The following is a 24,731-nucleotide window of genomic DNA, read 5'->3' on the forward strand; positions in this document are numbered from 1 at the left end:
TTTGCCCATCTTGGAAAGCCAGTTCGTCATGATGAGGTATCTTGGAATATTCTGTTTCTCTATCCTATCTTTCCTATCTTTCTCTCTCTCCCTCTGTTGACTATATAGTGAAAATACAGTACCTTTTGTTGTTCTTTATACCTGATTGGACAATCCATAGATGGTACTGTACTGGTTCAGCCTTCAGGAGACCCACACATTTGAGTAGGAGTGAGCTTTGGGTGAAGTACATGACCACAGCTACATTTATCCTATGTATACTTTGTCTATATAAACTCAGTGCAATTATGACCATCTCCAACACTATTCTCTTTAATGGGCAAATCATATACACTGTAAAAATGTCTTAATAAGGGTTTTAGTCTTGTAACGAGTCAATGTAATTGTAATTTTTATTATCTCATTGTTGTTCGCTCAAGTATGAAATATTAGCTTGTTTTAAGTTTAAGCTTATGAACTGAAATTGTCCTACCCTATTGGCAAATTAGAAAATGAATCAATCTTTCTCAACTCATTGGCCATCTTTTTGTATTATGTAGCAAAAAATGGAAGATATATAAGATGTTAAGTCTAATATAAGATTAAAGTATCTGTTGAGGTAGAATTTTCTTTGTTTTTGTTTTTCCATCCATCCATTATCCTAACCCGCTTATCCTGAACAGGGTCGCAGGGCGGCTGGAGCCTATCCCAGCATACATTGGGTGAAAGGCAGGAATACACCCTGGACAGGTCGCCAGTCCATCGCAGGGCACACACACCATTCACGCACACATACCTATGGGCAATTTAGACTCTCCAATCAGCCTAACCTGCATGTTTTTGGACTGTGGGAGGAAACCGGAGTACCCAGAGGAAACCCACGCGAACACGGGGAGAACATGCAAACTCCACACAGAGAGGCCCCAGCCGACCGGGATTCGAACCCAGGACCTCCTTGCTGTGAGGCGGCAGTGCTACCCACTGCACCATCCGTGCCGCCTGTTTTTGTTTTTGCAGCACCTAATTTGAAGGGAACCTGCTCACTTTCTCCCTCTGGATCCTGATATCGGACCAATCTGAAAGGCAAATGAATAGTTCTAATTGTCCTCTTTCATGTTACTATAGCAACAACGTGACCCTCCAGTGTATCTTACATTTAATACTGACCTCATGAGGCATTATAGCAGCCTCCTGTTGTCAAATAAATCATTGTATTTTTCTGGTCCATTAACAGAATTTCTTTTTCCCAGGTAAAGTTGACAGATATCCGTGTCCTTTGTTCCCAAGATGTTTGCAAGACAAATATTTTGAATGTTGAATGTTGTGTTATCAACAGTCCGACACAAAGACATCAGCATTTTACAGAGCAGACCACTTACTTATTCCCTAAGTGACTGATAAAAAGATTAAACAATGCTCACACTGCACTCTGTTTAAAAGCTACCACACCCTAAAATGGTACCCCTGTTTATACCTCTTACTTCAGTAGGGGGTGGGAGGACTAAAACATAGCTACTGTTTGACTTTATGGGGGTCAAAAATCCCACCCACTCTGTATTACAGGGAAGAACCATGGAAATGGCACAAAACACGTCTTTCCGACAGCAGAGGGCCGAACATGTGGTCACCATATTGAGGTGTCATGGCAGGGCGCTTAACCGCCAGAGTCCTCCGCTCCGCTGCAGAGCTCATGGTGCCGCTAACATCACTTATACCTGGAAGGCCATCTGAGGACTTCCTGGGGAAGAAAGCCAGTTAGGGACTGGGGAGTGGGAACCAATTTGGGAATTTTCTCAGGACACATGGGATAAACACTTTTGCTATTCTGATAAGTTACATGAGATCTCTAATGTGAGATAGATAACCTGTTTAACATCTTTAAAAAAATAAATAATAAATAAATAAATCAATAAATAAATACAGTGATTCCCACAGTGTGGTATCTGGGTTGCGGCACCACTGCATATCTACTAATACTGCTCCGTTCAGGCCCACTAGCGTCACCTATAGCAGCAAACTAGTATTCCCAGGAGGTTACCAATCCAAGTGCACCCAACCAGGCCTAGCCTCAGTTAGCTTCAGCTGTCAGGCAGGAAAACATTACATTGTGGTACAGCGATTAGCAAGGCACAACAGTTGTTTATTAACCATAGTCTTACCACAGAGTCTGCACTCTCAATATTAATGTCATGGCAGAGCCAAGATCACAGCTCTCATAAGCCACATTTCACCTGAGTCAATTTGGCTTCAGATTAGTTTTACTGGAGGTGATATCAGGCGTATGAGTTTGGCAGACTCAGAAACTTAAGTGTCCCAAATTACCTGAATTCACGCTACTGACAAATAATAATTCGCATGTGTGTGTGTGTGTGTGTGTGTGTGAGAGAGAGAGAGAGAGAGAGAGGTATATTTTTTGCGTAATTGCTACCTAATCTGTACACACCAGTACACGTTGTAGTGTATTATTTTGGTTTTGATATGAACAGTCCTGTTAACAAAACAAACAATGACAGCGCTATTGAAATGGCTAAGCCGGTTTTTCGAGATGTGTTTTGTTTTGATTAACGCGAGGGTCCGACACTTCCGATTAAGTTCACGAATACTCTTTTGAATGACTTGAAATCCAAAGAAGCTAGATCGTTTTCAAAGAAATTCCTATTGGTTTAGCCAAAGTATTTCCTCATGGGTAACCGCGCTTTGCTGCCTCCTTGAGACCAGAAACACTCCAGCGCCGTGTAGGCTATAGCATTACATTGAACACACACCAAGAACACCACACACCACCCGTAGTACATTGTTACAATGCTCGTATTTCCTGCAACATTGCTTTTTAATGTCTTCGCCGAAAAACCGTCGTCCTTTTAATGCGTTGTGAGCTGGGAGTACCCCGCTAAGTGGAAACTGACGGATGTGGAGAGTCGAAGGTACTTCTGTTTTTCTGTTGTTGTCGGGTTCCTGTGTTCTTGTGCGTTTATGTTAGTTCTTTACGTGAAATTAAAGAAAAGGCCGACGCCGATTAATCAGTCTGTTTGGCAAAAGTACAGCTGCTTGTTTTTAATAAGAAGAGAGAGTGTATATTTCATGCGCTTTATGCACTAATGGAAAAGGTTACACCTGCCTGGCTCCAGGAAATTCAGCAGATTTCGGTGCGTTACCAACAATTCGTATTTCACTGGTAACGTAAGAACTGCACTCCCGAACACATCTCTAGGCAACGCGGAGCGTTTATGGTGAGTCTATTTGCTTTCCTGGTTTTGGTTAAAGGCTATTCTGCGAATGTCTAGAGTTTCCTGATTCCTGTTGTGGAAAGGCTGAAACTGTTTGTGATGTTCCTCAAAATTATCGTTGTTGTCGGTGTAACTGTATCGTGACAGCGCTGAAGAAGATGCGTGTGTGAGAGGCGATAGAAGTGTATTGTAAAGAAAAGTAAATGCACAAATAAATGAAACCGTTGTTATTACCCGTGGCTTATTCGAGGGTGGCTGTGTGTGCTTTTGGCTACAATTTTATGTCTGACGCTCTCCTCTTATCTTTCCTTTGTATAGCAAATATGAGAGGGGTTCGCCGTAAAATGTCAAGAGGTTGACATAAATGGATTGCTAAGAGAGAGCGCCTGGCGCTGATTTGGGATTTTCTGGAGCAGGTCGCGCCTATCACCATGACCGTATTCAACCAGGAGAATGTTGAGGACTATTACGAAATCGGAGATGATCTTGGAAGGTAGGTGCTGTTGGTTTTTTTCTTTCTTTCAACAGCTGAATTGGGTGTGGTATTGAATGGTTTGACTGGTATCGTGGATCTCCTGTATAGAATAGCGTCTACCTTAAAGCATTTGTATGTAGCTAGCTAATAACGTGTCTTGAGCAAATTGGTCTTGGTCTATTCCCGTAAAACTCCCATCTGGAGACTTATCACGTTAGTCCAATATTTTTCTGTCAACCAGAGTTGATCCTGCATATGATTTCAGTGTCATTTCAAGAGAGGGAATTTAAACAACGGCCACTATGTTGGTTCATGTCCATTTGAACTACGTTGTGATACAAACAGTCATTGCGGCTACCCTTTGATGTTGTGCTGTGGCAACAAATGTTGGCTTATTGTTAGTATTTTGATGGTCACTATCAACGTTAAATTACTCGACAGTAAACGGCAGGTAACTGCCCTATGAACATCGCATTGATGTACATAAGGGTTACTCAGCGCCTCGTCATGGCACTGTAGTGCTTGCATGGATGCATGTATTTGGTCGATGTACTGGACCAAACCGTTTTTTTTTTGTTGTTGCTCTAAATGGGTAGAAGTAATGCGCTTGTTTTCTTTTGTATTAACTGAAATATTGTATTTTTCTTATCTTTTCCCCATGCATGTTAAGAAGATAACCGTCAATATAAGCACACTGTAATCTAACATTATATTAGGATATTTGGGTTAATCCACAGCTATGTAAATAATACCCTAAATTCCGGATGATGGAAAGAGACCATTATGTCACAGTGAATCTGTGGTGCATAGTATATTAGTGTACAGCATGGTTCTGTTTCATCCAGTGAGGATAGTGTGTAATGGTCTGGTCATCCCCAGCAGATAATAGAAGGACTACCTCTGGGTGCGGAGTGCAGTCACAACTGTTCTTGCTCATTTCTGTACAATTTTTTGGTGAAAATATGACAATATGGCACTATCTGCTACAAGGACTTATTTTCATTGCATTGTTACAAGGATGAACATTGGCATGATAGTGTAGAAATTGTTGTGCACTTTTTTTGAATATATTGAATGTTGGACATACATCAAATTCACTGGAGTATCCGTGTCTCACAGCCTAGTGGAAAAGACATCTGGTAGAAATATTGCCTGAAAGCCTGACTGTGTGCCAGGAAGAGATAAATTAAATCATTTTTCTGTGAGTGCTTGGTTAACAGGTAGCATACAGCCAGAGAATAGATGTATTGCATTATGTAATGTTACATAATGTGTGGAGAGATCTGCGCGTCTTCTCGGATGTCAGCGGTCTGAAATAATTCAGAAAGCCTTGCAGATGCTTTTGTTGTCGATCCAGGGGGACGCATGTACTGGAGTTGTGCTCGCCAGGCTGTGTTGTTGTCTCTGCCGGTACTTTGTTTGTAAGTAGTACCCCAGTTGTTGTTGTGCTCTGCGTAGGCTGCAAGGTGTTTCAAGGCCGTCAATCGGGCTGGCTTTCTAATGTAACTCTGAAACGGTGTCGTGTTACCGAGAGGAAACAGAACTCCGAGAGAGCCACGAAACTAGACGTGTGAAGCCTGGGACGGCAGGGGATCAATTAAAATGAGGATTGATCCACTGCTGGGTGTCTGTCTGCGACGCCATTTCCATAAGTTCATCGATTATGGGCAGTTGGTACACCACTTTGTGGCTTCCGTTCTGAGTGATTTCACTAGATTAATCTGCAGTTAAAGGGGTCATTATGGTCCTTTAAAGAGTGACTTTTGTGTGTGCGTCTGTGTGTGTGTGTGTGTGTGTGCATCTGTGTGTGCGTCTGCGTGTGTGTCTGTCTGTGTGTGTCTGTATGTGTTTGTGTGTGTGCGTCTGTGTCTGTGTGTTTGTGTGTGTGTGTGTGTGTGTGTGTGTGTGTGCGTCTGTGTCTGTCTGTGTGTGTGTGTGTGGGGCTGACAGTGCTGTTGAAATCAGTTCCTCGGTGCAGTGCTGTTGTAATGCGCTCTTTGTTCAGTCAATGTTGCAGATCAAAGCCGGTGTTTATGATCACTCAAAACCCTTTTAGCGCCAACGAAAGTAAGGCACAGCTCGTTCCTGTTCAATGACTGGATTATGCTAATGAGACATCATACACCACCCTTCAAACCAATAATCTGTTCACTTTCATTGATTCCCCCACCCCCATTTCATTGCTTCTCTTGCAGTTTCCACACTCTGTCTTTGGTCTGTCTGAGGCCTTAAAGAGGAGCTGTCAACACACCAGCATTGACCCATACCCTGTGATGTTGTTTTAGCTGGCAACCACAATATACCCACAAATTAATCAGAAATGATTGGCTCTTAAACTCACATGGAATATTTATGCATGCACATTCCTTGAATTTCAGGATCTTTATTGATGTTCAGTCTTATCTCTTGTTCATAGTTCGTAGTTATGGTTGTAAAAACATCTATTTGCACCTAGCAACTATCGCTACACAAAAATATGTACTCTCTGGGAAATATGTATTTCTTATATATTTTTTGTATTGTACATCTAATTGGAAGTTGAAACTGTTTTAAATGTATTGGAAAATCGAATACCCCCCCCAAAAAATACAATAAAAAATACACGCCAGCAGTTGAAAAATACGCAATTACATTGTGAGACTTTCTCTTTTTCCTGATGCTATTACTCCCCAATTTGTTGTTGCTACAAAAAAAAAACAACACAACGTAATATGAGAAAGTATTTGTCGCCATCAGGCACTCACAAGTAAATGGCATGAAAATGGTAGATTGATACTGACCTGGCACTTGACACACTCCTTCTGCATTCAGTAAGCGGACAGTATGTTCACATTCATAAGCGCTTTCTCCATTACCTTCCACATTCCTTCCTGCTCCCTTTGGACCTTACGGAGCAGTTATTATCTGCCATTGAAATGCAGGCCTTATTCTTATTGATAGGGCTGAACCCAATGCGAGTCGATGCTGGCATATGCACAATCACGTTGCTGCAAAGCAGGTCTTCGTCCTGTCTAATCAAAAGCCCATCAGTCTTTCAGTACTGTCGCGCCGTGCTGTATTGTGTCTGTTAAACATCTGGTCATTCAGCTCTTGGAAAAGTCATGTTTCCGCTGCGTGGTGTGAATGGCAGGCCCCGGCTTTCCCAGGGAATGCTGTAAGTAGCTGGCAGGGGCTTCATGGGCGGGAGTTATCGGTGGCCGGCTCCGGATCATTGTAAGTGCGTTCTGATTAATGTCTGGGATAATGACTTGAATCTTCACCAAGCGTGCAGATTTGAGAGATGATTGTTAGATTATATTTAATTACTCTTCTGCTTTCAGTAGAGCAGGAGGAAGGGAGGTACAGTCTGAATCCCTCGTGCTTAAAATTGATCCTGGGTCATTTTTCTTCTGCTGTTTGTTACATAAGCAGCAAGAACCAGGGAGGAACGTATCACTATGGCGTCTCAACCCATGGTATTTATTCGGCCGTTGCAGGTTTTAATAGATGCAGGTTGGTGTCGAACATTCTCTGCACATTCGTACTGGAAGGACTCCAACTGCTTTGTGTTAAGAGCTGTGCCTTTTCCATGTCTGTGAATTAGCATGGTGTCTGTGCTCTTAAGCTTGAGTAGCTGAAAGGAACATTCTGGCAAAGATTCATCAGCACTGATAAGGCACTTAATTGTTTAAGCAAGCATTCTCACAAAATATTTTTTTCGTTAATCGCAGCCATCGGCGGACTTCAGACCGATGTTTCTATCCCAAAATAAAGTAAAGCTATCTTTAGAGCTGTTCCTCAAAGTTAATTAATTCCTTGCATTTATATAGTGCTTTTCTCACACTCTACGCACTTTACCCTGTTGAGAGGAAGACTTTCCTCAAACCACCACCGATGTGTAGCACCTACCTGGGTGATGCACTGCGGCCATTTTGTGCCACAGTGCATCACCGCACTAGTTGAGGACAAAACAGCCTGGCTACAAGTGTTGTATAATTTCTTGTGATTTACGCTCGTCCTGATGCCATCTATAAGCGGCAGGCTTTTCCCCGGCTCTTTTTCAGATGAGGATGCGTTAACAGCCACACATCTGAGCAGCGATGTGTGGGACACTGGCCTCGGGGTTAAACACATATAGCTCCCCTTTGATTGGGCCTTTGAGCTGGTGGCCAGAGAAGGTTCCAAGTTGAGGGGGACTCTTTCTTTTCACGGACCCTGTTCCCGGGTGGTCCCTATAAAGGAGCGGGACTCTTGAATGAGCCTCAGAGCCTTCGCTTGCTTGCCAGTCACAATCAGGCCCAGTGTACAGAACTCGATAAGACTAGCCTAGCTGGCACCGCAAACCGTAGAATCCAGTCATTTAAAAGAACATCACACATGCTTCCATTTTCGCTCGCACTACCACAGTGGATCGCAGAATAACGCTTTAAAAATGTTTTATCACTCTCTTATAGCCACACTGTCAGGAGGAGCTGGGGTTGTGTTTTAATGGTCTTTTACTTTTAGAAGTTATGTGAAGCTCTATCATAAATCTGTCTACGTTGTGAGATTGTACCGTTTTCATGAATGGACTATTTCTTGTCTCGTAAAGGAGATTCTGTCCTTCGCCTTTGGAGAAATTCTTTATGTCTACCCCCGTAGAGGGATATTGTATAGTGTTTATATATGCATTATAACATACTGTATGTTTTACTCATTATTGTTCATGTCCTGTGTAAGAAGCTAAGTCCATTAATATGGTTGGAGTTAACCATATTCAGGGTATCCGTTGAGATTCAGAACCACAAAGCTCCACATTCCACAGTGTTGCCCATTTTCTCAAGGCGATGAAAAGTGGAACCGCCTAGGGCTCTTAAGAGCTCTTGAGTGATGTTTCCATATTTAACGACGTTCTACGAATGTTAGTGACTTTTTTTGAAACTTCAAAAAGGACGTTTGTGGTTGCCACCAACCTCTGGTAAATAACATCTGTTAGTTAGTGGTTCATCTGCCTTCCTGTTTGAAAAAGGAAGTGTTGGAACAAAGTAAGTGAAAAACTGTTCTTGCAAAGTGATAAACTGCTCCATGGATGAATGTTTTTGCACATATTGTACTTTTTCAGTGCGAGTGTCAAATGCGCAATAACAGTTTCACAGTGTTTTAATTGGTGAAAATCACACGGACGGATTAGGCCAAGGCTACTGTGAACCATCCATCGCCTTCGCCGACAGACTTTTTTATTTTTTATTTTAATCTTGTTCCGTGTACATTTTGTAAGTTCTTTAATCTTGCAGGAAGAAGCTGTCCACTGGAGCGTAGATGGGTTAATGATGGCAGCGCATCGTTGCAGTGGAGTTTAAGGCAGGGCTGCCCATTAAAAGTACAGACATGGCTGTCGGGGTTCTGCGGAGTCACGGCCATGAAAGCGGCCCTGAGAGGGAGCCGCGCCGTGATGTCAGCAGTAATAACGTGGCTGTGGAGATCCCTTTCATGCTGAGTGGGGTACAGTGATATCTGTGTCAGCACCGCTGTCCATCACACTGCTGCTGACGGGCTGTGGGGAAGACTGGCCGCCTCCATTGTCTCTCCACACTAATTGGTCCTCTTTCACATCTCTGGAGTGTTTCTTTCAGTGTGTGTCCATCTGTGTCCGTCCGTGTGTGTGTGTCCGTGTGTGTACATGTGTATGTGTGTGTGTGTGTGTGTGTGTGTGTGTGTGTGTGTGTGCCCATGTGTTTATGTATGTGTGTGCGTGTGTGTGTGTGTCTGTGTGTGTGCCCGTGTGTCTGCCTGTGTGTGTGTGCGTGCGTGCATGCCTGTGTGTGCGTGCACATGTATGTGTTTCTATGGACTAAGGGGGGCGGTACAGGATGGTGCATGCCTCTAGTAGTGTCTGCCCACTCATTGTTAATATTTTTTTTTATTACAATTTAATTTTTTTTCTGTAAATGGATTTGGTAACTAATGTCCCTCACAAAAGAAAGTGGTACACAAGAGAAACTAATGTAGCGAACATCAGCGCTCGTGCGTGAGGTCCAACGCGAAAAGGCAGCGCACAACTGTGGAATGCGACGCGTAACAGGCAGAACATTTCCCACAGGGTGACCTAGATTTGTCTTCACACTGTGTGGGAGGGTTTGAGGACTGTGAAGACGGACACAGGGAAGTGAAATTCACCCACTGCTTTGGGCTGAGAGAAGAGCTGGATGTCATATCTGATGCTCTTCTCCTCGTGGGGTGGTCACAGCAGCCATGGACCCTGCTGCACGACTGAACTGGTGCTGGGGTTTTGTAGACTTGTTATACCTACCTGTTCTTTGCTCTCGGGAGATGCGCTGGGTGGTAAAGTGTGTGAACGTGGCTGTGTTCTTTGCTCTTGGGAGATGCACTGGGTGGTAAAGTGTGTGAACGTGGCTGTGTTCTTTGCTCTTGGGAGATGCACTGGGTGGTAAAGTGTGTGAACGTGGCTGTGTTCTTTGCTCTTGGGAGATGCGCTGGCTGGTAAAGTGTGTGAAAGTGGTGCTCTGATGCTGGGGAGCGTGGGCGGGAGGAGGCTGTGGAGCAGGCCGGGCCTGAGTCTCGGTGTCTTAGCTGGTCTAATGAGATCGCCTGGAGGAGCTGCAGCAGGAGGCCACTGGAGTTAGTGGGCGGGGGGGGAGCTGCGGCTGTCCATGCATGTTAGCACTAACGGCGGACCAGGGTGGGGGCAGGAATGCATTTGCTATATAGCTGGGATCATCAATTCACAGTCCTCGAGAGCTGGGAACTGCTGGTTCTCCACCCTCCCTTTACCTGGGAGTCAGGTGTGAAGACAGTCCGGACAGTCAGTAGCAGTAATTACCAGGACGGGATTTGGATTCTTTGAAAGGACGGCCAGATTTAATGATCCCTGCTGTACAGTGTACGGAGGAAGCTGGCTTCTCCAAGTGCCGAACATCCCAAATTTGTTGGTATTATCCAACACTGGATTTGCACATCCTGATATTTATGTGGGGTGGACAAGGTTCTGATCCGCCAGGACCCAAATCCGGCTTGCCTCCTGAACCACAGTGTTTAAAACTTCACCTGTTTTCCCCCCAGGTCCGGCATGTTCTGTGCGTCTAGGCCAGGATCCCGGCAACCCTTGTTCTGGAGAGCTGCAGGGTGTGCTGGCTTTTGTACTAACATGATTGATGGAAGCAGCTGATTACACAGTTAACTCACCTCACCTTGTTTCTTGGGTTGGAATCGGGTGCTGGTTTTAAGGTAAAACAAAAACCAGCACGCCCTGCGGCCCTCCAGGACCAGGGCTGGGGACCCCAGCACACCCTGCGGCTCTCCAGGACCAGGGCTGGGGACCCCAGCACACCCTGCGACCCTCCAGGACCAGGGCTGGGGACCCCAGCACACCCTGCGACCCTCCAGGACCAGGGCTGCAAACCACTGCTATAGGCCCAAGCTGCGGGGGGAAACCCTAGCCGGCAGTCAATCCTCCATCGTCTGCTCGTTGTTATGGACTCAGATGGCGTGATTAATGGGAAGTCTGATACAAAGGGTAGAGCGAGGGAGGAAGTAATCATGGGTAATGCATCACGCATGTTGACTTGGCCGTCTAGAGGGGCGGTGAATTGAGCTTCGTGCTCCCCCCACCCCCACAGCCCCCGATTGAGGCTCCAGTCAGACGTGGACTACCTCAGAGGGGCTGAGAGAATCGGCGGTGCCAGGAACAAGCCGACCCGGTAATCACACTGGACACGCAGGAGAAGGGTGTCACATACCAGCCGCTTCTTTGTGAGGGAGTGACAGCCCGCGGTAATCCCCTGTCCCCGACTGCATCGAACACAAGGCGGGGCGCATCACGTGCTTTAGCCATGCAGCTTGAATTATGTACTAGAGACAGGGCCAATTTAACTCCTCAGTCTCTTGATTACTAGATTGTTGCCATTTTGTTACTCTGATCATCTTTTAGAATCCTTGTTAATTAAGAAGAATGAAGAAGAATCCATAGTTTAACCGTTTCTCATCTTTATTCATGAAGAGGAGCCTAGGAACTTTGCATAAATTAAAATGGGTAATTTATTGGTTTGTCTGAGTAAAGTGTAAGGGAATACAGATGTCGTTGCATAAATTCATTATTTTGTGCAGTACTGGCAGGAGGGGGGTAGGGTGGTAATTTCAATATTTGATCCATGGAAGCTATGAAGCATCCAAATACTGGATGAATGCACATCCTTACTGTTCAAAGATGGGGATTTGGTTGTTGAGATGGGGATTGGGGTTTTACTGTAGGCACAGTCTAGTCTAGTCAGGCATTCGTTTTGGATTGCCGGAGTCAGCTGTGTCATGGAATCTTCATTAATAAATGCATGGGGTTGTACTTGGCTCTTGAACGTCATATACTGTAAATTGACGAGTGCTTTTTTTGTGGCTGGTCTAGTCCGATTCTTGATCATTGACATTGATCTCCAGTTCTGTGATTCAACTTCATTCTAAATAGCCCCTTACCTGTATTTTGTCTTATTTTTATTTCGAGCTTAACTGGGACAATAGGGGAGCAGTTTTCAAAACAGATTAAGTCAGGGGTGGGCAGTTCCAGTCCTGGAGGGCTGGTGTGTCTGCAGGTTTTTGTTTCCATCATTTACCCTGGCTAAATGAGCTAATTGGCTTCATGCACAAATACTGGTTAGCAGTAAAACATTTCATATAGACACAAGATCACTCATTCATGGGTTTATGAAGAAATCTAGCTAAAATGTCAGATGGCATGATGTTATGGCTAATCAATAACATTGAGTGTAGGGCAGACATTAACGGCAGAAGTTGGCATGAAACCCAGAAACGGATATGGCCCTTGTTGTTCACCTCTGCGCCACACATAACTTAATCTGTGTCTGGGAAACTGGCTGTTGGTCTTTCAAGATAAATCCCAGTCTGAATACTCTATTCCAGGGGTCACCTTCCTTGTTCCTAGAGATCTACCATCCTGTAGGCTTTCTTTTCAACCCAAAGAAAGCACATCTCATTTCACAGCTATAGCAGGGATGCCCAACCCTGTTCCTGGAGATCTACCATCCTGTAGGTTTTCATTTCAACCCTAACAGAGCACATCTCATTTCACAGCTATAGCAGGGATGCCCAACCCTGTTCCTGGAGATCTACCATCCTGTAGGTTTTCATTTCAACCCGAACAAAGAACTCTTCATTCAACAACTTGAGCAGGGCTACTCAACCCTGTTCCTGGAGATCTACCATCCTGTAGGATTTCATTTCAACCCTAATTTGGTACACCTGATTCTACTAATTAGCAACTCGATGAGATCTCTAGCTGTTGAATGAGGTGTGCTTTGATAGGATTAGATCTACAGGATGGTACTGTAGATCATTGTGACCATCGCTCTTCTATTAATGAACCCTTATTGACAGGTCATCTCATGGCATAAGTAAATACAATCTCTAGATTATGGAAGGGCATTTTACCATGACCTCCAATCAAAATGCAGGGAGATTAGTAATTAAGAATAATTTTCATCTGATACTCTGTTTGCTCATTATATTTGAAAAGCCTGAGGCCTATTTATGAACACAATGGTGCAAAGCGCACTGGGACTGTCATGCGAGAGATATTCATAATTTTCCTTTCTCAAGTAATTTTACCATTTGTGCTGTGTTCCACTGGAGATTCGTCTCAAGGATGACGGCCATTTTCCACACAAATGGGGAATAAACCAAAGACAAAATGTACTAAAATGTAATACAATCCAGCTAATTTCCCGAGACACATTGGACACATGAACAAATAATACTGAGTATATATATTTTTCTCCGCCATAATTTCTGATGGAGATTGTATGTTTTCCAGGGACAGTGGCAGTAAAAGCTCAATCCCCTGTTGACCCTTTTTTCTGGCATTCTCGCTGGTATGAGGTGAATTCTCAGAGCTAAAGCTGTGTCAGTGTACAAAGGTTGGTTATTACCCTGGCAGCTGTGTTGGTTATCAGTAATAAATTCATGCTCTGCTCCACACTCCCTCGGTGAGTGCATTTCTAGGCAGCTTATGAGTTCTATCATTTAACTTTGTTCACTACTCCAGACTGCCAGCTCTGCTGTTGCTTGGTTACAGCTACTGATATCTTGAAATGAATTCTGGGAATTTCTCTGAAGGCATGCGGAATGCTCTTAAGCCATTTCAGTTCCCACTCCGTTTCCAAGGAATTCCTGCACTGGTCAATCATTGCAATTGCATGTTCACTAATAATACTTCAACATAATTTGAATAATTGAATACTTGAGTGTTCTTACTCCAAGGAAAAGAGAAAATGCATCAATGGCATGAAAAGGCACGATCAAGACAAAACCGAACCAAGGGGCAAAAGAAGTCACAAACACTTAACATTTTATCACTTTAACCTGTCAGTCATTTCTGAGAGCTGTTTCCTAGGATACATTTACTCAATTCATTTAAGGTCAGGAAGTCTTCATTTCTGTCATTGCTGTCATTTTTCAAGTAAACAAATGAATTGGAAGGTTGTAAAAGAAACACTCAAGCCAACATTGAGTAATGTTGTGCACCCATAATAAAGGATTCTCTGTTTGTTGTGACACATTGCCTCAGCATTATGTTTGTGGGGGAGAGAAATGGCAACTAGAGTAAAATGAGACAAGATATAAAAATCCACAGTCATGAAACTCAATATCACTTAGGCCCAGCTGTCTGTACAAAGAGCTCCTCAGATGTGGAGTTTAAAGCGTGACTGTTTCATTTAAGTAGAGACTCCTCGAGTAGGAGGAGAGGAGGGAGAGGGAGAGGGAAGGCAGTAACCTCGTAACGGGAGGTGTCCTCTCGTACAGGCACAAAGACTGCCTCCCTGATACCAGGTAAAGGTTAGTTTCTGTATACATTGGACAGGGAGTGATGGGTCTCCTCTGTGTTATTTGACATCAGCATATGCTTGTTGACATAATCCTTTCTGCTGGCGCCTTCATACATTGACTCGTCATGGAGGAAACACAGAAGTTCTGGTGTGTTCAGACATATGGACGCTCTTGCCCTGGTGTGTTCAGACACACAGACACTCTCTCGGTCTGCCCTGTGGCAGTGCTGTTCGATGCGTAAACGCCCGGCAGGGTTTGGGTTGATTTGATGGAAGCCTGGGGGATTGGTGGTGTTTGCACGTCACCTACTCGAGAGTCGCGTTTGCCTTTCTCGCCGACACACACAATGTGCTCTTTGTTGCCTTAAATCCACAGAAACTGACTAAATTACATCCTAATGACATGTTCAACGACTTTCCCTAGTAATTAAAGAAAAATGCATACTTGCGAAACCTGCTATACATTTATCATGTATGTGATGGATATTACAATGTGTCTTATGAATGGCATAAGCATAGAAACATCAACATGGCAACAAATGTACATGACTAGCCACCCTTTAGTTACTGTACAAATCTGAGCATGCCTATACCCGGGCTGCCCAACCCTGTTTTTGGAGATCTACTGGCCTGTAGGTTTTCACTGCAACCCTAACAAAGCACACCTCATTCAACAGCTATAGCAGGGCTGCCTAACCTGGAGATCTACCGGCCTGTAGGTTAACAAAGCACAGCTCATTCAACAGCTCGAGATTTAATCAAACTACTCATTAGTAGAATCAGGTGTGCCAAATTAGGGTTGAAATACCTACAGGACAGTAGATTTCCAGGAACAGGGTTTGGCAGTTAAGTATAGCAAGACAGAAACAGACTTCTGCATCCAGGGACCCAGTAGTGCTTGGAAAAATGAAGGCAGACGGAAATGAGTTGCTTGTGTTTGGAGAGGATGGACGGGGGCACATGGACACCCTGTGGACAATATCACCCCTACACAAACAGTACTGGCACAGAAACAAAATTCACACCGCTGCCATTAATTAAATTTTACAGGGCAAATTTTAGTTTTGGGGAACGATGCCTTTTTCCTTTTTTTTCTCCCAGTCTGGAGTGCGCAAAATGCATTAACAATCACAAGTTTCGCTTAAGGCTACAACCTTCGCTATCTAGTCGTGCACGTACTGCAACCACCAGAATGTGATCAGCTGCTTTTCTTCTCACCGCAAACCACAAGTCGAGCGCTGTCGTGAGTCGGAGCGAGACGGTTCCTTGTGCAGTTTGAGGAAGCGTGTTTGCCTGTGCAGCAAGGGTTTACACTGAGGTCATTGCAGCCAACTGAATCCTGAATCCCTGGATGTTGCTACGGAAAACACATCTTTCTCTGGGGTCGCTAGTCTCAGCTAACACTAGCCCAGTTCAGACTGAACAGAGGTGTGTGGGACTGATCCACATGCTGTCACATCGGCTGTGATTACATGCACACCCATACCCTGATTATTGGGGGTAATCAGTTTCTGTCAGTATTTAGATGATTGCATACACATGGATATAAGTAATCTGATTACACCAATAGTCATGTTTACATAATTCTTTCCATAATTGGTGTACACTCACGGTAGTCATGTTTCTTTTCATCTGGGATCTTCGTGGTTTCAAAGGAATTGTGATGCTTAATCCTGCTTTGAAGACATCAATTATGACCATACAAAGATAAAGATAATCTTAATCACATAAAGGCACTGACATGACCATTTCTGTAATCTTGAGTATTGCTATGATCAGAGTAATGCTGCGTATGTAAATGCACTCTTACCACACAGGGATGAGTGAACAATGTGTTTTACTGGATCTGCTCTGAGCATAGAGGCCTAAGACATCAGGCGGCGATGGAGAGTGAGCATTTATCTGCTGCATTAACACAGCTATGCCTTTCTACAGGTGAAAAAATAGACTTAAGATCAGCTGCGCAACAAGGAACGTATAACCAGAATGGCTCTGAAATTGGAGTGGTTGTGATAGTGGAACCGGTCTATGTCATTGGGTGGGGGGACCCATCAGTGAAGGAAGGAAATGCGTGGTGGGTGGGGCGGGTATGAGCAGGGTGGAGATCTTTTGAAACCGCAGTGAATTCAGATGTTCAGTAACGGCCGTGCATTGCATGCTTTTGTGTTCTCAAATGACAAGCTGATGTGGACATCTTTCAGCATTAAACCTTTGAAGAGTAGTTTTTATGGAATGTTTCTTTTTAGAATTCAGAACACTAACAAAAAACAAGTTTTCAATTGTTTTCAATTGCCAATCATGATTGTGACATCAGCATTAGAATGTTTGGTTGAAAGCATTCTAATCACACATCTGTGACCTCTTAAAGGGTTAATGCCCGGCTGCAGGAGGAATGAAAGCACCTATATGGCATCTCCTTTAAGTAGTATTTGTGGATTAATTAATTTGTGGATTAATACTACTGATCTTGCATACACCGTAGACAGGCACTGGCTTCAGAGTTTTCCCTTTTAGATCCCAATATCCTGAGCTTAAACCTTGAAGCATGTCTTCCCTCCTGCTAATGTGGTTTCCTTGGTTACTCCACTGCAGCTCAGTGGTGTGTGGCGGTTGCATAATTTGCAAGGTTTTGGGCGATGCAGATTAGCGCGCTTAGAAATGAACTATCCTCCCACGTACACTTCCACTAATGAATTGTGTGACTCAGGCAGTGATTAGGTAAAACCATGCACATTCAAATGAGCCAATGTGGCTGTGTGTAAAAGCCAAAATGCATGTACAAGAGGGCAAGGTGTACCCACACTGTGACCTTGGAGTTCACTGTACAGCAAGATTGGCTGAGCTGTATTAGTAACAATATCACCTGGTCCTCTAAATGGAAGTGAATGCACTGTGGAATTTATGGCACCTATTATGTGTGGTGAAAAAACCCTTAAGATGCAGATTCATAAATGCTTAGAACACTCAGCCAAATTATTTTCTTGGGGTTATTTGACAAAAGATAATTTCTCGTGTCCTTCTGAAGCACCACATTGTCTGACTGATGGAGTTTGTGAATAGGTCACTCAGTCCCTATCTTTCCCTATCTCTTTATCTGTGTAGTGGTTAAGCTTTGAGTCATACGCACACACACACACACTCACACACACACACATACCAGTTTGATCTTCTGGTGGAAGATGCTGCAGGGAATTGCATTTTTTTCTGTGCAATGTTTGCAATGTTTTTTTAAAGAGCTGTGCCTGCAGCAGAAGTGAACTGGTTGTGTTCCTGCTGGTGTTAGTGGGGCGGACCGTCATCGTCTGTGCTGAAAACCCGTTCTGATCGTCAGTGGAAAAAGTGCAGTCCAACTGGAGTTCGCTTTATCGAGCAGCTTTGCCAGATGGCTCCACACTGAACGCCTGTGACATTTTAACAGATTCAGAAATCCAGGTTCAGAAAGTAAAAATATTTTCTCTAATCACCTGGATTCGCTAATTAGCACAATTCTTCAGTCAGGTAGGACTAATTAGTGAAATCAGCTGGTTGAGTTCATGGGTGGAAGAAACACACGGCAGGACTTTCTGACCCCTGGACCTCCGCTTTTTAACAGACCGTTCAGATGTTTGCATGTTCTCTTGTGTTTGCGTGAGGTTCCTCTGGGTACTCCGGTTTCCTCCTGCACTGTAAATACCTTCCAGAGAGAAAAGAATGGTGCCAGAATTGTCCCCCAATTCACAAACAGTAGTATCAATTCAGTAATCAGAGAAATTATTATTTTTAAAGGCACAAAATGGAATGGTGGAGGACAAAATATTATAGGAGATGACATCACGATTTACACTTATAGAAAATGACACCACAATAACTGTTATTGAGAGTGATATAACAGTGATGACATCATGGTGGTGATGCACTTACTCATACGGGATGCTTCTGAAAACAATGTGGTCCAACAGGGTTATCTGCTCTGCCAGCTCCATAGCCGACAGAGACTCGAAGCACTCCGTTTTGGGGCACTCAGCCTGGGAAAGAGAGGCACACACAGAGGTTAGCAGAAGAGGTTAGCAGCCCTGTTTTCTTATGAAAACAGGGCTCACAGGGAACTTTCTTTCTTAAAGTAAAACAGGGCTCACACATTTCCCTCTCTGGGAAAACAATAGAAACGGTAAAGACTCACTCCCAAACATTCTGAAAGTGTAGGTCTGACACATTGTCTCAGCTTTCACTGAGAAGAAGGAAACTTCCTGAGCGTGCTAATGAGTTTTAACATGGAGTTCATGCAGAGCCAGTACAGCTGGAATTAAACACACAATTACTGAAGGTGTGCCAATTAACGAAGGCTATGGGGCCATGCCTGCACCCATCAAACCACATTTTCAATTAACACAGGGGGTGAGGAGATGTAATTAAAAAGAGAGAGGTGCAGCCCTGTAGAGCTTACAGAGAGACACATTACACTGAGATGCTTACAGCTGGGTCTGTGTGCACACACAGGCACACACACACACTCATCAAGCATACACACATGCACACACACACCTACACACACATGTATGCACTCACACTTGTGCACACACATACACGAGCATGCAAACATACTCATCAAGCATACAAACATGCATGCACACACACACACCTACACCTACATGCATGCACACACACGCATGCACACACAAGCATGCATACACACACAGCTGTACACTGTACAGCAAGATTGGCTGAGCTGTATTAGTAACAATATCATCTGGTCCTCTAAATGGAAGTGAATGCACTGTGGAATTTATGGCACCTATTATGTGTGGTAAAAAAACCCTTAAGATGCAGATTCATAAATGCTTAGAACACTCAGCCAAATTATTTTCTTGGGGTTATTTGACAAAAGATAATTTCTTGTGTCCTTCTGAAGCACCACATTGTCTGACTGATGGAGTTTGTGAATAGGTCACTCAGTCCCTATCTTTCCCTATCTCTTTATCTGTGTAGTGGTTAAGCTTTGAGTCATACGCACACACACACACACACACACTCACACACACACATACCAGTTTGATCTTCTGGTGGAAGATGCTGCAGGGAATTGCATTTTTTTCTGTGCAATGTTTTTTTAAAGAGCTGTGCCTGCAGCAGAAGTGAACTGGTTGTGTTCCTGCTGGTGTTAGTGGGGCGGACCGTCATCGTCTGTGCTGAAAACCCGTTCTGATCGTCAGTGGAAAAAGTGCAGTCCAACTGGAGTTCGCTTTATCGAGCAGCTTTGCCAGATGGCTCCACACTGAACGCCTGTGACATTTTAACAGATTCAGAAATCCAGGTTCAGAAAGTAAAAATATTTTCTCTAATCACCTGGATTCGCTAATTAGCACAATTCTTCAGTCAGGTAGGACTAATTAGTGAAATCAGCTGGTTGAGTTCATGGGTGGAAGAAACACACGGCAGGACTTTCTGACCCCTGGACCTCCGCTTTTTAACAGACCGTTCAGATGTTTGCATGTTCTCTTGTGTTTGCGTGAGGTTCCTCTGGGTACTCCGGTTTCCTCCCACTAAATGTCCAAAGACATTTAGTCTCCTAGACTCCTGTGACTACCCTGGCATTTTGAATAAAAGATTTTAGTTTTCGTACAGTATGTGCTTTGAATCTGCTTTAATCAATTGGCCAAATCTACTTAAAATGTGGACATTTCCTCCACCTAGTTAAACAGAATATCATGCTGCTGGTTCCTTTTTTCTACCTGAACAATGTAGCATGATGACAAGAACAGGCCATTCGGCCCAGCAATGCTTGCCTACCACAAAAGTGTACCGACTGCTTAGTTTGCCTGTGTGTGTGTGAAAACATCCTTCCTTATATCTGTGCAGAATTTATCCTGTGCTAATTTCCATTTATGGCCCCTTGTTCTGCTAACCAAACTCACCCTGAAGACTCGCCTCGGCTTTTAACTTCATTAAAGGGATTAAGAATCAAATCACCCCTAAGTCTCCTTTTACTAAGAAGGAAGATATTAAGCATCTTAAGTCTTTCCTTGGAATCAATGGAATAAATCTGGTTGCCCTTCTTTGAACCTTTTCCACCACTTCTATATCTTTCTTGTTGTTCGGTCCCCAGAACTGCACGCAATGCAATTTTCTGCAAACTGCGGAGCCCTAATTCTATGCTTAATGAAATTGCAAAACCAACTAAGCTTTCACAAGGGTAAATTTACAGTGATTAGTCCCAAGTGCCTGCTCTTTTAAACACGCTGGTTGGTGGAAGGAAGTTGGGGATTGTCTCCGGTCATTACTGTTGGGATCAATGTAGTTTTATAACCCTTACCACATGGAAATAAGTAATAGTGCACAAACATTGAATATACAAAACAAGGCTAATGATTTATTTTATTTATGTAAATGACGTATCACTATGGTGTCATCGCATGGTGCTTGGAATCGGCTTTATTAGTAGTGCGCTGTCAGACTTTTACTGTCTATTGATTTTTCTTTTTTAATCCAAATAATGGGCATGTGACCAAGTAGGCATTTGATTTGTGTCTGATGGAAAGTGCACGTCTCTAAAGACGCACAGAGAGGTGTGGAGCTGTGGATATGAGAAATCTCTGTAATTACTTCATTTCGCCATCTTCATGATGAAACGGAAAGATACCTGCACCATACACCATAGTAAACATACAGCACTACACAGGGTGAGCGTATCGATTTTAACATGGCCTTGGCAAGCCTTTCATCAACCTTCCAATCACTCACTCACACATGTACACAGTCATATATACAGTATATATATACCCACACACAGACTCACAGACACACATATAACAGACATGCACACAGACATGCGCACACACACACACAGACACACACAGACATACGCACGCGCACACACACACACACACAGACACGCACACACACACACACACACACACACACACACACACACAGACACGCATGTACACACACACACAGACATACGCACGCACACACACACCAGTTTGATCTTCTGGTGGAAGATGCTGCAGGGAATTGTGAATGAATAAATGATGTGAGGGTGGAGGTGTGTGGACAGGTCTGGCCCTATCTATCTATCAGTCCTGCCGCAGGGAATCATTACAGTGCTTTCAGCCGCATCTGACCAAAGTCCACCTCCCTCTCTTTTCCCTCAGAAGATAAGCCAGGTCGGTCCACTCACCCAAAAGTGAATAACAGAGCAAACCATGCCACGCTCTGATTTCGCGCATGAATTTTCGTGTTTCAATTAAGGAAATTTTCCGGATATTCACGCTTGGGTCTGTGTTGTCGCGGACGCCTCCCTGTTCTCTGCGTCTGTGGCGTTACGGCCGGTCTGCTCGCCGGTTTCCCAGCGCGTGAGATTATTTATTATTCCACTCCTGGCTTCTTCTCCGCAAACCGTCACAATTAATATTCAACCACCGCGGTGGAGGCCAGAGATCCTGATTTATCATCCGCGCTCGCTGTGCGTAGTCGGGCCTTTCCCATTGGCCGCTGGGCCTGCTAGAAACCTGGAACCTGGAATATGACCGGGGTGTGGGGGCTGGAGCTCAGGCCTGTGTGTGGGCGCTCATATACGTGTTTTGATTGTTCAGGTGTGCGTGTGTTCAGTTGGGTATATGCACAAGTGCATCACTTTGAAATAAACAGATTAATTTAATGTGTTTTCAATCTTTACATCTGCTCAGTCCACAGACTTATTGTCCGGAGCAAGCGAGATTAAAATATGGAGTGCACTTAACGCGTGGACACGCACACGCACACACACATGCGCACGCACAGATACTGTATACGCACACACACATGTACGTGCGCACACACACACATACTGTATACACACACACACACACGCCATAAATCAATATGGCACTGTGGTTAAGCAGCCCCAGCACCCTTTGGGATGGTAAATGCACCAATCGAAGAGCCACACAAAAGCAGTTCTATCACAAACCTCACAGGGGCCATAACGTAGTCGCCCAGTTTATGCAGGGAGTTTAATATCGGATTCTCCAGAGACATCTCAAATGCATATCCTCATTTTCCATGGCTTCCAGGCGGACTGCAGGGGATTTTATCAATGAATGAATTTTTTATAAATGAATCCGAAAAGACTGAATTGCATATCGACCACATTCCAGATTAGATCTAAAATCGGGAAAATAAAATGCATTATTTCACACTTGGCTGGAAAGTATTGGGCACTTTGACTCTTTACAAGGCAGGATGTTGACAGTTAAATTACTGTTTTTGTTTATAGAGGTTATATACAGGTGGGGAAAAGTTACTTGGCGCTAGATTATGAAATCAGCTTGTATTAGACCAATGTGTCCTTCACACAAACTGCGTTTCACGTCATTAATTACCACACCCTCAGTGTCTCCACAGGGCAGCAGAGTAGCAGAACTGAACCTGTAACTCAAAGGTTGTGTGTTTGATTCTCTGCCAGCATACAGTCATTTTACCTTTGAATTGCTCCAGTAAAATACCCAGCCGTATAAATACGATCGGGGTACATCCCTCTGGATAAAAACGATAATGTGTGGAGTGATCTATCGCTGGCTCCTGTTTGGATGAATATTCACACGCAGGTCAGTGTGCTTTCAGTGTGCTGTCCGTGTCTCAGGAAGTGGCATTCAGGCCTTTGTTCCTGTGACATCAGAGCGACCTCAGAACAAGCCCTTGGGGCCCCGTAGCAGAACTAGTTTTCTGTTCACGTTGAGAATGAGCAGGCCCGCGTTGGCCGGGTGGAGGACATTTTATCTGCGAGCCTGCGTCTCTGGAGATTGTCTTTACTGAAGGGTCTGGGTTGCAGCGAGGTGAATGGGCTTCACTCTCTCTCTGTGAATGCAAATAAAAACTCTCCACGTGACTGGCAGGCAGAGTGCTCATTTAAGATAGTTCAAAACTATTGTTCCTTCTGGATTGTGATTTGCCGTAATACAAATTTGTACAATAAAGATTGTGGATGCTCGGTGCATGTGTTCAGTCTTTTAATATCAGGTTTTAAATTACAGCTCAGAACCACTTCCCTTTTCACTCTGTTTCGGTCTAATGATCTACACATATCTGGGGGGAAACATAGGTATTAAAACTTAATATTATAATATGATCCAATTTTACCCATTATTAACCTTTTTTACGTTCTAAACTATTGTGGTAAAAGTCGGCAAACTCATGAATTTTAAACATGACTGGGTGGATTGAAGTGTGAAGTTTGTCCCTACAGTTTGAAATGCCTTACAGATTCTCATTTGTAGGTTTTCTGCGCTCTGCGTTTTTTCAATTATGCACTTGAAGGAACGGAACAAGCTGACGGAATTGAAGCTCCTCAAGACGAGCTGAGTCTGCAGCCTCCGGTACCGAACGTCAGATTAAAAACCGCAGCTGTTCCATCAGCCTGTGTGAAAATGACAAGCAGCCTCAATTCCCCAGGAACAAGAGAAGATAGAGATGGCATTATTAATAGGCCAGTTTCCAGAGCATTCCATTTTCACATCGGTGGAGAATATCTGGATGAAGACTGCTGATAGCATGCTCCTGAACCTGTGATAACACAGAGAGAGGAAGTTTCCAGAACATTCCATTTTCACATCGGTGGAGAAGATCTGGATAAAGACTGCTGATAGCATGCTCCTGTTTAAGGAAACTTCCTCTCTCTCTGCGTTATCACTGGCTCTAATTTCACCACAGAATGACACCAGTTCTGCTTATTGCTACAGCAGGACCATCACAACCGTGACTCTCTGACATTTTAGGCTGCATTACGGAGGTTTTTCATAGGTCATACTTTTAGATGGATTAGTGATGGATTAAGGTCAAAGATTAGGAGGCTGGCCCTCTCCTCGGGTAGCTGCCCCGGTCTCTGATCCGGCGAGCGGGCCTTTCCTCAGGCAGCCCGGGCAGAGTGGCAGGCTCTGGAGGTGGAGGTCTGAACAGGTGTCTTTCAGAGCGGAGCTTTTAGTGTGATGAGTCATCGGCTCTCCGCTGCTTCTACAGAAAGCACCGGGGCCATGTACAGTGAGTCCTTCAGGGGAAGTTTAATGCTAAAGCCTTTATATAAAAAAATAAACCTTACTTCCTTGCAAATTCCCCTTTTTTGTACCCTCCTTATTTGCGTTTAAGCTGCAGGACTGGTGCTACCTGTTGTTACAGGGCCATGAATCGGCCTGTGTAGTACTATCAGCTCCTCAGTATTCCGAGTGAATACTCGTCGACGTGCGTCATGCTGATTTGATCATCCCAGCGATGTGTTCCTGCGGTAATGTG

General features: G+C 44.0%; 1 protein-coding gene across 1 annotated transcript in view; it reads left to right on the forward strand.

Annotated features, from left to right (window-relative positions):
- Positions 1-2,687: 2,687 nt before the first annotated feature.
- dapk1 (death-associated protein kinase 1) overlaps positions 2,688-24,731 on the forward strand; it is a 66,745-nt gene continuing 44,701 nt past the window's right edge. Inside the window, exons 1-2 of the mRNA XM_061260499.1 lie at positions 2,688-3,209; positions 3,525-3,699. Of these exons, the coding sequence (XP_061116483.1) occupies positions 3,638-3,699 (62 nt within the window). The 5' untranslated portion in view covers positions 2,688-3,209; positions 3,525-3,637. The remainder of the gene's footprint in view (positions 3,210-3,524; positions 3,700-24,731) is intronic.

Source organism: Conger conger, chromosome 11 (genome assembly GCF_963514075.1).
Source record: "Conger conger chromosome 11, fConCon1.1, whole genome shotgun sequence".
In the NCBI taxonomy this organism is placed as follows: Eukaryota; Metazoa; Chordata; class Actinopteri; order Anguilliformes; family Congridae; genus Conger; species Conger conger.